We start from the raw sequence: 12,434 nt of genomic DNA, 5'->3' as shown, positions 1-12,434 counted from the left end.
AACTAAAATGATTTTAGCAAATGGCTGCAATATAACATAGAGTGAAAAATTTAAGGATCTGAATACTTTCCGTATAAACTGTATATTACACTTTATGATAAAAGGAAAAAGGACCAAATAGGAACCTATCTGCAGGGTATTATAAGAAATCAAATAGGAAGAAACATGCTAAAGCACTTTTGTATGCGTTTATGAGTGTGTATATGTTTGTATCTAACATTAAATGTTTGTAATATTGAATGTGATTAGAATTCAAACAAACACAAGATGTTTATTAGTTAAGTTTTAACTAGTATAGTGGGAGGGAGTTGTAGTCACTTAAGATGGTCATGATAAGAGCAAGTAAAACTAAAACAGGAATGATCTCCGCACGATCTCTCATATCATCTTATTTATTCACTCTCTTAAAGTTTCAAGGTAAGTCATGGTAGAACCAATAAATGCTTTTACCTAGAAGTCTACAATGATTACCTTCATTTAGACATTCTACGTGTTTAACATAAAGAAAACAAAATGCATGTTAACATTCTGTGCGTTTTCTGATCATAAACTCTTTTTCTAATATTTTTCCTTTTAGCATTCCTGTCCTTCAGAGATGAAGTTTATTTGTTTGACCTTCTTGATTATTTATGGAATTACAGATTCAAGATCAGGTAATTATTTGAATTCAAAGTGTGTTCATCATGTGTAAATGAAAGATGAAGACAGATATAATAAGTAACATTTATAAGGGTCAGTGTACAATCAGCCGGTCATAGTCCAACTGAAGGAGTTAGTTTTGCCTTAATACCAGGTTTACTGTACGTTATGCAGCTTAATGCACAAACACTTGTCAAATAAACAAATATTCAAAACTGTTTTGTTATCCTGTACAAAGTACACTGCAAAAAAAATCATATAGAAATCAAGGCTTTTTATGACTGGAAAGTACTGTAACGTTGTCATAGATAATAATCATTATTCAGAAATATTTGACCACAAGATTGATCAGAATCAGGTATTTTAAAGAACAAATAGTCACATTGATAAAAGTGTACACAGGCTTTGTTGTGTGTAGTTTTATGTAGTAAATGAATCCTGAGAACAGATGAGCTGACTTTGTAAGATAAAAACAACAAATACTGCTTTACATGGAAACATTTTTAGGAATCAAATGTGTCTTGTGTTGTTTCTTATAATGTGAAAGAAGATGATGATTCTAAACGGTTAAAACTGTAGAACAAACAGACTGCCTGTTGCTGCTGCTCCACAAAGGCCAAAAATGCCATAAAAGTCATATCAGTCCGTAGTTTTTTGTAGGGAACAGACTAAGGAACCAAATTTTGTTGCCATTATGTCAAATGTGATGTTATGTGATAAATTTACATGTGAGTCAATGAGCGGTGTCAATGACATTATACAACTCTCAGGGAGGTAACATGTTTTGGACCGCTTTTAACCTTTTTGTTCTTTTGGAGGTTAACTGTCCAGCAGTATATGAACATTATGCAGGATATCTCTTTTTGTAGAAAGACAGTTGTATAAATTTGGAATAACACAAGGCTCAGTAAGAAATGGGATCTCAGTTCACATGTTGAAGTAAAGACAAAATCTTTAAAACTGTATCATTTACATGTCCTTTTTCTCTTATAACAGAGCAGTATGAAGTAGTGGGATTTGTGGATCCTGTTTTTGCTGTAGCTGGTGAAGATGTGATTCTGCCCTGTTCAGTCAAACCCAGCATCAGTGTTGAGGACATGAGAGTGGAGTGGTTTAGATCTGACCTGAAAGACTCACAACTAGTGCATCTCTATGAGGATCATGAAGACGGCAATGCAGAGCAGATTGAGTCCTACAGAGGGAGAACAGAACTGACTCATCAAGAACTAGAGAGAGGAAACGCATCACTCAGACTCTCATCAGTCCGAGTCTCTGATGAAGGACGTTACAAGTGCTTTATTCAGTCCAAATCCTGGTATGATGACGTTACTGTTGATGTCAGTGTTGAAGGTGAGTGAACCAATGAAGTTTAGATATGAAGCTTTGGTGTTTAGGGAAGACTGGGATGTTTGTAACTCGAGGTGCGTTCCAATTGACAGGGTCCCTACACAGTGTTCACTACTCCCTTCCCTAAGTAGTGTCTGTTGAAGTGGATTTAGCTGACAATAATCGCTCATTCAAATACCCTGCAAAATCATGAAAGAATATCAACGGCAGGGTCATGCAGATTATGATGTTACATTAATAAAATTGTAATTTATTTTACTTTCAAATTTAAACACATATGAAATACATATACAGTTACGTATATTATATAGTCAAAATGTATATGTTTAGCCTACAGATAGTGTCAGGAACGAACTCGGATTCATTTGCAGGTGTTGAACTTAAATTTATTTATCGTCTTAGAACAGAACTTGACTGAGGCAGAGGAACAGAAGACTAAAAATCAGATAATAAAAAAAAACAAAAAAATCAAAAACAAGTCCCCAGTCAATCCATTAGGCAGAGAGCGTCTGGTATGAGGAATCCTCTCAAAAGTCTCTACCACAGTCCAGCTGATTGATCCCAGCTTAAGATCCAAAAAGGGGCAGGTGAGGATGAGCTGCCAAACACAGCACCAGAGGAACCAGGTCTGGAACAGGCGAGCAGAGATTTGGGGAAAACACAAGGCAGAACAAACACGGAGTAAAACTAAAAAATAGCAGCTATTCTTGGAGCCTACACAGACAAGGCAGGACAGGACAGGACAGGATTAGACATTACAGGACTGGCTACCAAAGCAGTGTCTTCACACTACTACCGTCAGACACAAGACTGCAAACAAAGGGAGCTTAAGTAGGGGAGCAATTAAGGAGCTAATGAGCCACAGGTGAGAAGGCAGCTAAAGTGATTAATCAGATGACAATGGGGCGGGAAACACAAGCACATGGCAGACTGTTTGACAGACAAAAACAAAAACAAACTGATCAGACTGAAGTCGTGATAGTACCCCCCCTCCCAGGAGCGCCACCTGGCGCCCCAGAGGAGCCCACCTCGTCGCCGGCGGAAGTCCTCAACCAGAGTCTGATCCAGAATGTCCCGGGCCGATATCCAACTCCTCTCCTCCGGTCCGTAACCCTCCCAGTCCACCAGGAGCTTTCTCACAGTGTACACTGGAGTGCCATCCACTATACGGGGGGGAGGGGGGGTCGGGGTAGAACTCACAGGATTAAGAGGGGAACGAAACACAGGCTTAACCCTGGACACATGAAAGACAGGGTGGACCCAACCAAGCGTGTTGGGAAGCTTGAGCCACACCGCCACTGGACTCAGAACCTTGGTGATAGGATATGGACCAATGAACCTAGGCGCCAGCTTGCGAGAAGGCACCCGGAGAGGCAGGTCCTTGGTGGAAAGCCATACCTTCTGACCACACACATACGGAGGAGCGGGGGTCCTGTGACGGTCGGCCGCTGCTTTGGTCCGTCTGCAAGCCCGGGCCAAGACCTCCTTAGCCCTCCTCCAGGTGCGACGACACCGACGAACGAAGGCTAAGGCAGACGGGACCGCAGCCTCGGGTTCCTGAGTGGGGAAAAGGGGTGGTTGATAACCCATAGAACATTGAAAGGGAGACATACCTGTGGACGCTACAGGAAGGGAATTGTGGGAATATTCGACCCACGGTAGCTGCTGGCTCCAGGAGCTCGGACTGTGTGATGCCATACAGCGGAGAGCTCTCTCGAGATCCTGGTTGGCTCGCTCGGACTGCCCATTGGTCTGGGGGTGAAAACCTGAAGACAGACTCGTAGAGGCCCCGATCTGTCTACAGAACTCTTTCCAAAACCGGGAGACAAATTGTGGTCCTCTGTCGGAGACCACATCTACCGGAAGGCCATGAATCCGGAAGACGTGGTCCACCACCACCTGTGCGGTCTCCTTGGCGGAAGGGAGTTTGGGCAAAGGGATAAAATGGGCTGCTTTGGAGAAGCGATCCACCACCGTCAGTATCACGGTGTTGCCTTTTGATGGGGGAAGACCAGAAACAAAGTCAAGGGCCAGGTGTGACCATGGACGAGAGGGAATGGGCAAGGGCTGCAACAGACCAACAGGAGGCTGGTTAGAAGTCTTATTTTGAGCGCACACCGAGCAAGCCAACACAAACTGCCTGACATCGGAAGCCATGGATGGCCACCAAAATCGCTGACGGATGGTAGCCAGCGATCTCCGAACCCCTGGGTGACAGGCTACCCTGGACTCATGACCCCACTGGAGAACCTCAGGACGCAGGGGAGCCGGCACAAACAACCGACCCTCCGGGCACCCCTCTGGTACCTCCCCCTCCCGTCCGGCCTTCCTCACTCGCTGCTCGATGTCCCAGGAGAGGAACCCCACCACCACCCCCTTGGGGAGAATGGTATCAGGATCCAGATCCCTCCCAGGACCCTCAAACAGACGAGAAAGGGCATCAGGTTTGGTGTTCTTAGATCCGGGCCGATACGAGAGGGAGAAGTTAAACCGCCCAAAGAAGAGTGCCCAGCGAGCCTGGCGAGCATTTAACCTCTTGGCTGAATGGATATATTGCAGGTTCTTATGATCCGTCCATACCAAGAAGGGCTGTGCAGCTCCCTCCAGCCACTGGCGCCACAGCCAGCCTGACTGCCAGCAGCTCCCTGTTACCTATGTCATAATTTCGCTCTGCAGGGCTCAGACGGTGAGAGAAAAATGCACATGGGTGCACCTTCTCATCTCTAGGGGACTGTTGGGATAGAACCGCACCTACCCCGACCTCTGAAGCATCTACCTCAACAATAAACTGACGTTCAGGATCTGGAAGACAAAGAACAGGAGCAGAGATGAAACGGGACTTAAGAACATCAAAGGCCTCCTGAGCCTGAGAATTCCACCTGAACGATACTTTAGGAGAGGTAAGTGCCGTTAAGGGTGCAGCGACCAGGCCAAAGTTCCGGATGAATCGCCTATAGAAGTTGGCGAAGCCCAAGAACCGCTGCAGTGCCTTCCGAGAATCGGGGGTTGGCCACTCGGCTACGGCTCTTACCTTGGCAGGATCAGCTTTAATCCCCTCCGCTGAAATAATATGCCCCAAGAACGAAACTGACTTGGCGTGGAACACACACTTCTCCGCCTTGGCATAAAGCTGGTTCTCCAGCAGCCGTTGTAGCACCTGACGAACATGTTGAGTGTGTACCTGCAACGAGGGGGAGAAGATGAGAATATCATCAAGATACACAAAGACAAATCTGTTTACCATGTCCCTCAACACGTCATTGATCAGGGCCTGGAAGACAGCTGGGGCATTGGTAAGCCCGAAGGAAGGACCCGGTATTTAAAGTGTCCCGTAGGGGTGTTAAAAGCTGTCTTCCACTCATCCCCCTCACGGATGCGGACCAAATGATAGGCGTTGCGGAGGTCTAGTTTAGTAAAGACCTTGGCTCCCTGTAGTAACTCAAAGGCAGAGGACATCAGAGGTAGAGGATACCTGTTCTAATGGTGATGTCATTCAGACCTCGATAATCGATGCAAGGACGCAGGGAGCCATCCCTCTTCTTAACGAAGAAGAACCCAGCACCAGCAGGTGAGGAAGAGGGTCGGATGAGGCCGGCATTTAAGGACTCCTTAATATACTTGTCCATGGCCTCTCTTTCAGGACTAGACAGGGCGTACAAACGCCCTCTAGGCGGAGAAGTGCCTGGGAGGAGATTGATGGCACAGTCGTACGGCCGGTGAGGAGGTAAGGATGTGGCTCGAGATTTACTGAAGACCCGACAAAGATCATGGTACTCCGCCGGGACCCCAGAGAGATCAGCGGTCTCCATCTGAAACACAGAAGACACAGAGACAGGAGACAAGGCAGCACCCAAACATGAAGCAAGACAAGACTGACTCCAAGATAGCACAGAATTGCCTAACCAATCCACGTGAGGCTTGTGCTGCACCAACCACGGGTGCCCCAGGACAACAGGGGCTCCCGGGGAGTCAAGAAGGTACAGCTCAATTACCTCACGGTGATTGCCAGAGACCACTAGGCTTACTGAGGGAGTGCAATGGGTGATAGAGAAGAGAAGGAGGCCATTGAGAGAGCGAACGGGGATGGGGAAAGGGAGAGGAATGGCAGGAATGCCCCACTGAGCTGCGACCGAGGTGTCCAAAAAATTGCCCTCAGCTCCCGAATCCACAAGAGCTGGGCAAGAGTGAACAGAATCCTGGAACTGAATGGACACAGGAAGCAGGGTACGAGACTTGGGAGACTCGGAGCATGGAAAAGCGCCCATCAGGATTCCCCGACTTGCTGATGGACCCCGGCCTTTTAAAGAACACTGGATGGCCCTGTGTCCAGGCTTCCCACAGTATAGGCAAAGGCCTCGAGTCAGTCGATCCTGCTTCTCCTTAGCAGTTAGATGAAGGTGGCCCACCTGCATGGGTTCAGGGTCGGCTGTAGGAGGTGAGGTGGCGAGAGTGGAGTTGGTTACTCTGTCACCCAAGGTCCAGGAGGACCGAGCAGTCCACCGCTGGCGGCGACGCTGAAGTCGTCCTTCCACGCGCAGTGCCAGTTCCACCAGGGAGTCAAGATCACGAGGCAGTTCATGGGTGACAATCTCATCCTGAATCTCATCGTCCAGCCCCTCCCGAAACCTGGCTCGCAAAGCAGCCTCATTCCAGTCACAGGTGGCCGCCAGAGTTCTAAATTGGATGAGGTAGTCTGTGACTGAACGATCGCCCTGCCTCAGCCGCACCAGCTGGGAGGCTGCCTCCTCTCCTGAGCAGATCGGTCAAACAACTTGATCATCTCGGCACGGAACTCCAGGAAAGTGGCACAGAAAGAAGCGCGAGCATCCCACACTGCAGTTGCCCAATCCCGAGCCCTTCCTTTAAGGAGGGTGATCACAAATGCCACCCGAGACTCTTCTGTGGCATAACGACGGGGCTGGAGCGCAAAGACCAAGGAGCACTGGGACAGGAAGGCCCGACACGAATTAGGGAGGAGGATTGTTGGTGTGGGGTTCTGGACCCATCTGAGGTGAAAAATGGGCCAGAGTGGCAGCAGGGCGGCTGACCTGAGTCTCTTGCTGGAGCTCCTGCACCTTGACACTGAGCTCAGCAACCTGGGTTATCAGAAGGTCAATGTCTCTTGAGGTAACGGTTTCTTGGGTAGCATGCTGGTCAAGGAGAATGCCCTGTTGAATCACAGCAGTCCTGACTTGGACGTCTCCTGCTGAATCCATTTCTGGTCTGACCGTTCTGTCAGGAACGAACTCGGATTCAGTTGCAGGTGTTGAACTTAAATTTATTTATCGTCTTAGAACAGAACTTGACTGAGGCAGAGGAACAGAAGACGTAACATCAGATAATAAAAAACAAGTCAAAAACAAGTCCCCAATCACTCAGGCAGAGAGCATCTGGTATGAGGAATCCTCTCAAAAAGTCTCTACCACAGTCCAGCTGATTGATCCCAGCTTAAGATCCAAAAAGGGGCAGGTGAGGATGAGCTGCCAAACACAGCACCAGAGGAACCAGGTCTGGAACAGGCGAGCAGAGATCTGGGGAAAACACAAGGCAGAACGAGCACCGAGTAAAACTAAAAAAACAAAATCTATTCTTGGGCCGGACAGGACAGGACAGGACAGGACAGGACAGGACAGGACAGGACAGGACAGGACAGGACAGGACAGGACAGGACAGGACAGGACAGGACAGGACAGGACAGGACAGGACAGGACAGGACAGGACAGGACAGGACAGGACAGGACAGGAAACCAGAGCAGCGTCTTCACACTACAACGGTCAGACACAAGACTGCAAACAAAGGGAGCTTAAGTAGGGGAGCAGTTAAGGAGCTAATGAGCCACAGGTGATAAGGCAACTAAAGTGATTAATCAGATGACAATGGGACGGGGAACACAAGCACATGGCAGACTGTTTGACAGACAAAAACAAAAACAAACTGATCAGACTGAAGTCGTGACAGATAGTGGTTTCTTTACCTCACGCAGCCTCATTAACTGAAAGAGCAAATAAAAAGACAGCCGTTTTTAGCCGGTTTTAATTAAACTTATTAATACATTACAATATACAAATATAACTCATCAGCATTCAAAATAATCTAGTTCGTATAATAATAACATTTATTGCAACTGCTCCATTGCTTCCAATCATTAAAAAACTCTGACTGGTAAAGCAGTGCACAAAGATAGATGGGTGATTTTCCCATTTACGCTTCCTGTGAACATGTTCGTTCCCTTCGGAATGTCAGAATACCCTGTGAAGTTCACTTTGCAGTTCACTTACGTTCAAATGGAACACACCTTCGGGGTCAGTCGTAAAGGGTCTGCAGGGTTACAGAAATATCATGTTTAGCAGATTGTCACACAACTTTCATGGTTTACTCCTTCTGGACCCACAAAGATTGAACGCATTGAAATGAGCTGGTGTATAAGCGTTTGACACAACTATGAAAGTGACTAACAAGCACACAGTGCCGTATGTTTTTATATGTTATCTTTAGCCCTTTTGAATTACAAGTAGAGTTGGGGTTGATCTGAATGCATGTACAAAACCTCCATATATTTAGCATTTCAAGTCAACATAAATTAATAGCACACAAATGTAATATAATATCAGTGTTAGAGATAAAAAGTGCATGCATTTTCTTTATTTTCTATGGCAATTATCACTTAAAATTACAGACCTTATATTTTGCTCTTTCATTATGTAGTTTGATACGCTTGTCAGCATTAAACTAATAAAAATGTCAGACAAAAGACAGGTTTATGGACTGAAGACGCATTTTCTTTATTTGTAGCTGTAGGACGTCCTCCGGTGATCACTGTAGATGGGTTTGATGATTCAGGAGGACTTCATCTACAGTGTGACTCTGAAGGCTGGAACCCTGAACCTGTTCTTGAGTGGCTGAACAGAGAAGGAGTCCGTTTGAGTTCAGAAACTACAGAGACACACAGAAACACAGATGGGTTCAGTGTGAGACACACCATCACTGTATATGAGAGAAACAGCAAGATTCACTGCAGGATCAGACTGAGACATCACATGCTGGAGACACAGATTATCACCTCAAGTATGTATTTACACTTATTTTTAATTATGTTTTTATGGTAATTTTATGATGTAGAATGGATAAATTAATTATCAACTTAATGCATTAAATTATTTTAGCTGTTATTATTTACGTTGTATTGTACATTTAATAAAAAAATCACTGTGCAATTATATATGCATGACATAATATATAGTGTATTTATATGTACAGTCATGTGAAAATCTGTAAAAACCCACATGGCCCAGTGTGAAAAAGTCCTTAGCAGCAACAACTGCACTCAAGTGTTTGCGATATATATCTTGAAAAGATTACATTATTAATCCTTTCAATCAAACAGTAATAAATGTTTGACTGGACACAATAAGATCGATCTGAATCACTGTTTTGTTTGGCAGATAAAAGGTTTAATCCTGGGAGGACATCGATCATCTTGATTTCAGCTGTTTTTGTACTCGTTGTGATTGCTGGAATGCTGATAGCTGCATGTGTTCGTAAAAACAGAGGTAAGATTCAAGTTTGTTTATTATTTAATATATTTAATGTAACTAAATCAGGGAGTCTAGAGCTAGTTGTCATATGGTCCCTGTCTGACGGTCCACTCAGATTTGTTCTTTGGGACTGAGAGGACAGGTTTGTGCTTCTCTCTCTATCATCATTTCCTTGGTCAGACCTCGGCTGGATGTTCTAGATACAACAAACATCTCTAAGACAGATAGTGATGCCGTGTGCATCGATGTTCAATCTCAGAACCACAACGAGGGCTTTGTTTGCACTGGCACATGAACTCCCTAGAACTGTTGGCTATGCCCTTGGCTTTTGACCTCTGATATAAATCGCATACATAAGTGGCAGAAGTAGATCATCAGGGATCAATCATCAATCATCAGGGCAGTGTCTGCTCGCCATCTGAAGTTGCTGTGAGTCTTTAACACTCCAGAAATCCTCATTGGTGAGGCCAACACACTCTCATGACGAGTCACGCTCCGAGGAGAGTGGAGACTCTCCCAGGAAGCTGCCCGGTGATTTGCCGTTGATTTGGGGAGACGCAGGAAGACCTGTTTGCCACACATTAATCATCCTTCCATTGCTCCCTGAGGTTCCCTCGGCGCACATGTAGCTCACAGCTAGACCTGTGCAAGTACAAAATTTCATGCTGTAGTGGCCCCTGGGAAAATACTCAGTCATTTTCAATGACTGACATCAGGAAACAGAGGTTACATTAGTAACCGAGATGTTTTACTAATTTCTTAGTCCACTAATATGGATATACAGTACATGCAGGACTGGAGAAATGTGTACTTTTGTATTTTACCATTAATTTAAAGTATCTTTTAAATTAATATCTCAATAGTTTATTAACAGACATTGTGTATGTTTATACACTCTAACATGAGTTAAATAAAACCCACTGATGGTTAAAATATAGATAAACCCGGCAATTGGGTTGTTTTGACCAGTGACTGGGTTACTAGGTTGGGTTAAACATTTAACCTATTTGCTGGGTTTGTCCATATTTTCCCCAGCTATGGGTATTTTACCCCGTGTTTTTAGTGTGTACTTTTTGTCATATGATGAAAAGTGTATATTTAAGGTCACCATTTCATTTTGCCATTTCTTTTTAGATGCACGATTATTAATATCCATTTGAATCACTCATTTATTCAGTTACAGTGTGTACCCATGTGTGATGTTAACTCTAATTAATGTTGCTTTCGTTCTTAATTTTCTTCAGAACTTGGTCAACTAAATAACGAGAACAGGAAAATAGAACGAGGTGAATTTGTCTTTTTGATTCACAATTTTATTATTGGTGTAAATTCTGTTTCATCCACAAATATCTACTTAAAGCTGCCTCTTTGTCGCTATTTATGTTTGAAAATTGTTGGAATTGCAGTCCCTTGCAGAATTATATCCCATGTGGTTCTCTGACACTCTGAAATTTAATATTATTTAAACATATTTGCAACTGGAATATAATTAAATGTAATTCACATGTCATATAAAATCCACTGGCACAATGGTTTTTTGACATTTAAATATTCCAGCTGCTGTGAGAAAATGATATAATTAAATAATGCACCGCCTGCGGGATCCTCACATGAGATGGCCTAGGAGCCGGAACAACTTTTTTGATGTGTACAGACGTGATATAATGATGCATTGCTCGAATTCCCTGCAAAAACCTACCCGTGCCACTCAAATTAGAAAATGTTATTATATGCTAACTTTTAAGAATAAAGGCAACAGTTTTGAATACTGGCTCGTTACGGACTGCAGCTTTAACAGACACTATTTTTTGCACATCTTAAAAGTTTTTTATGTGTAGTAGTTACAGTGTATATGTGTGTATATGTGTGTGTAAATGTAGTTTTCTCTTGCCTTTATACCAATTTTTTTCAGAACATGATGACCTACAGAAGGAGAAGAGCAGAATGCAACAAGGTGGATGTATATTTAATTGGGTTATTATTTCACAATTAATTTAAATATTTTTATATTAATTAATATTTTTATATTTACATTTGTACTTTTTTTTCATTCACAGCTTTTATTTTGTTTATTCATTTAAACAAAATAAAAGGCATTGTAATCAAGGTAAAGATGATCCGTTATTTTTCGAACAGTGCAACGCGTACCGTATGTGTGCTCTCTGCGCATCGATCACTAAAGTGCCACGCTTCTAGCTCAGTATATTGACGCAGTTATCAAAATGAATGTATAGCGAGTGTTTTACAACGGATGCTCATCATAGAGGCTCAGGCATCAGGCGCTCCAAACACAGACATAACTTGCTCTGACAGCTTTTTACTTTTTGCGGTATTGATTGTGGTATTGACTGGCCTTTGCATTCATAAAAATGCATTAAAAGAGCACCAGAGCAACACACTCAGTCTCTTCATCTCTTGTCTGCCGCATTCTTTCTTTTCTCTGACCCTGAAGCTCTCTCTGTTAGTTTAGTGTATGTTAGCGGCATACACCAGTCCAGGGGATTCTTTAAGTTCATTTCTTGATGCATTGGTGTCTCTTATAGATTGTACTTAATTATTATATTCTTTCTTTTCTCTGACAAACTGGAGTTGGTGGGAGTATGTCCATCTAACATGTAGAATCCATCCCCAGTCTTAACAAACACTGATTTCTAGCAAGAAGGAATAGCGGAATAGTTTTTAGGTGATGAAATGTCTTGTGTTGTGATGAATTCTTCAGTTAAAATTAAAACCACTTAATTTAGGGATAAAAAGCGTTTTTGTAAAATGCATTACTGAGACTGTACATTTTATTAGTAATGCATTACATTATTGTGGTGTAGCAAATAGTATTACTGTAAAAGCGTTACTTTTTATTTCAAATCTGGCAACATATTTAATGTGTTCTGTTTATTCTGAATTTTCTGCAGAAT

The 12,434-nt window shown here is 43.5% G+C and overlaps 1 protein-coding gene across 4 annotated transcripts in view; it reads left to right on the top strand.

The window, feature by feature from the left end:
* Window positions 1-307: 307 nt before the first annotated feature.
* The window catches only part of LOC122340945 (butyrophilin-like protein 3), a 14,970-nt gene continuing 2,843 nt past the window's right edge, over window positions 308-12,434 (top strand). For 2 of the 4 annotated variants that reach the window (XM_043234221.1, XM_043234206.1), the window contains exons 1-8: window positions 308-417; window positions 578-653; window positions 1,636-1,989; window positions 8,780-9,052; window positions 9,430-9,537; window positions 10,767-10,808; window positions 11,435-11,476; window positions 12,432-12,434. The exon at window positions 12,432-12,434 is cut by the window's right edge and continues 39 nt beyond it. In XM_043234221.1, coding sequence (XP_043090156.1) covers window positions 596-653; window positions 1,636-1,989; window positions 8,780-9,052; window positions 9,430-9,537; window positions 10,767-10,808; window positions 11,435-11,476; window positions 12,432-12,434 — 880 coding nt within the window. In that variant the 5' untranslated portion in view covers window positions 308-417; window positions 578-595. Of the gene's footprint in view, window positions 418-577; window positions 654-1,635; window positions 1,990-8,779; window positions 9,053-9,429; window positions 9,538-10,766; window positions 10,809-11,434; window positions 11,477-12,431 lie in introns of those variants that run through there. The other 2 variants (XM_043234213.1, XM_043234226.1) reach the window with 2 other exon arrangements.

Source organism: Puntigrus tetrazona, chromosome 3, assembly GCF_018831695.1.
Source record: "Puntigrus tetrazona isolate hp1 chromosome 3, ASM1883169v1, whole genome shotgun sequence".
Lineage (NCBI taxonomy): Eukaryota > Metazoa > Chordata > Actinopteri > Cypriniformes > Cyprinidae > Puntigrus > Puntigrus tetrazona.
The sequence above is the reverse complement of the archived record's forward strand: the minus strand, read 5'-3'. Positions and strand labels throughout refer to the sequence as shown.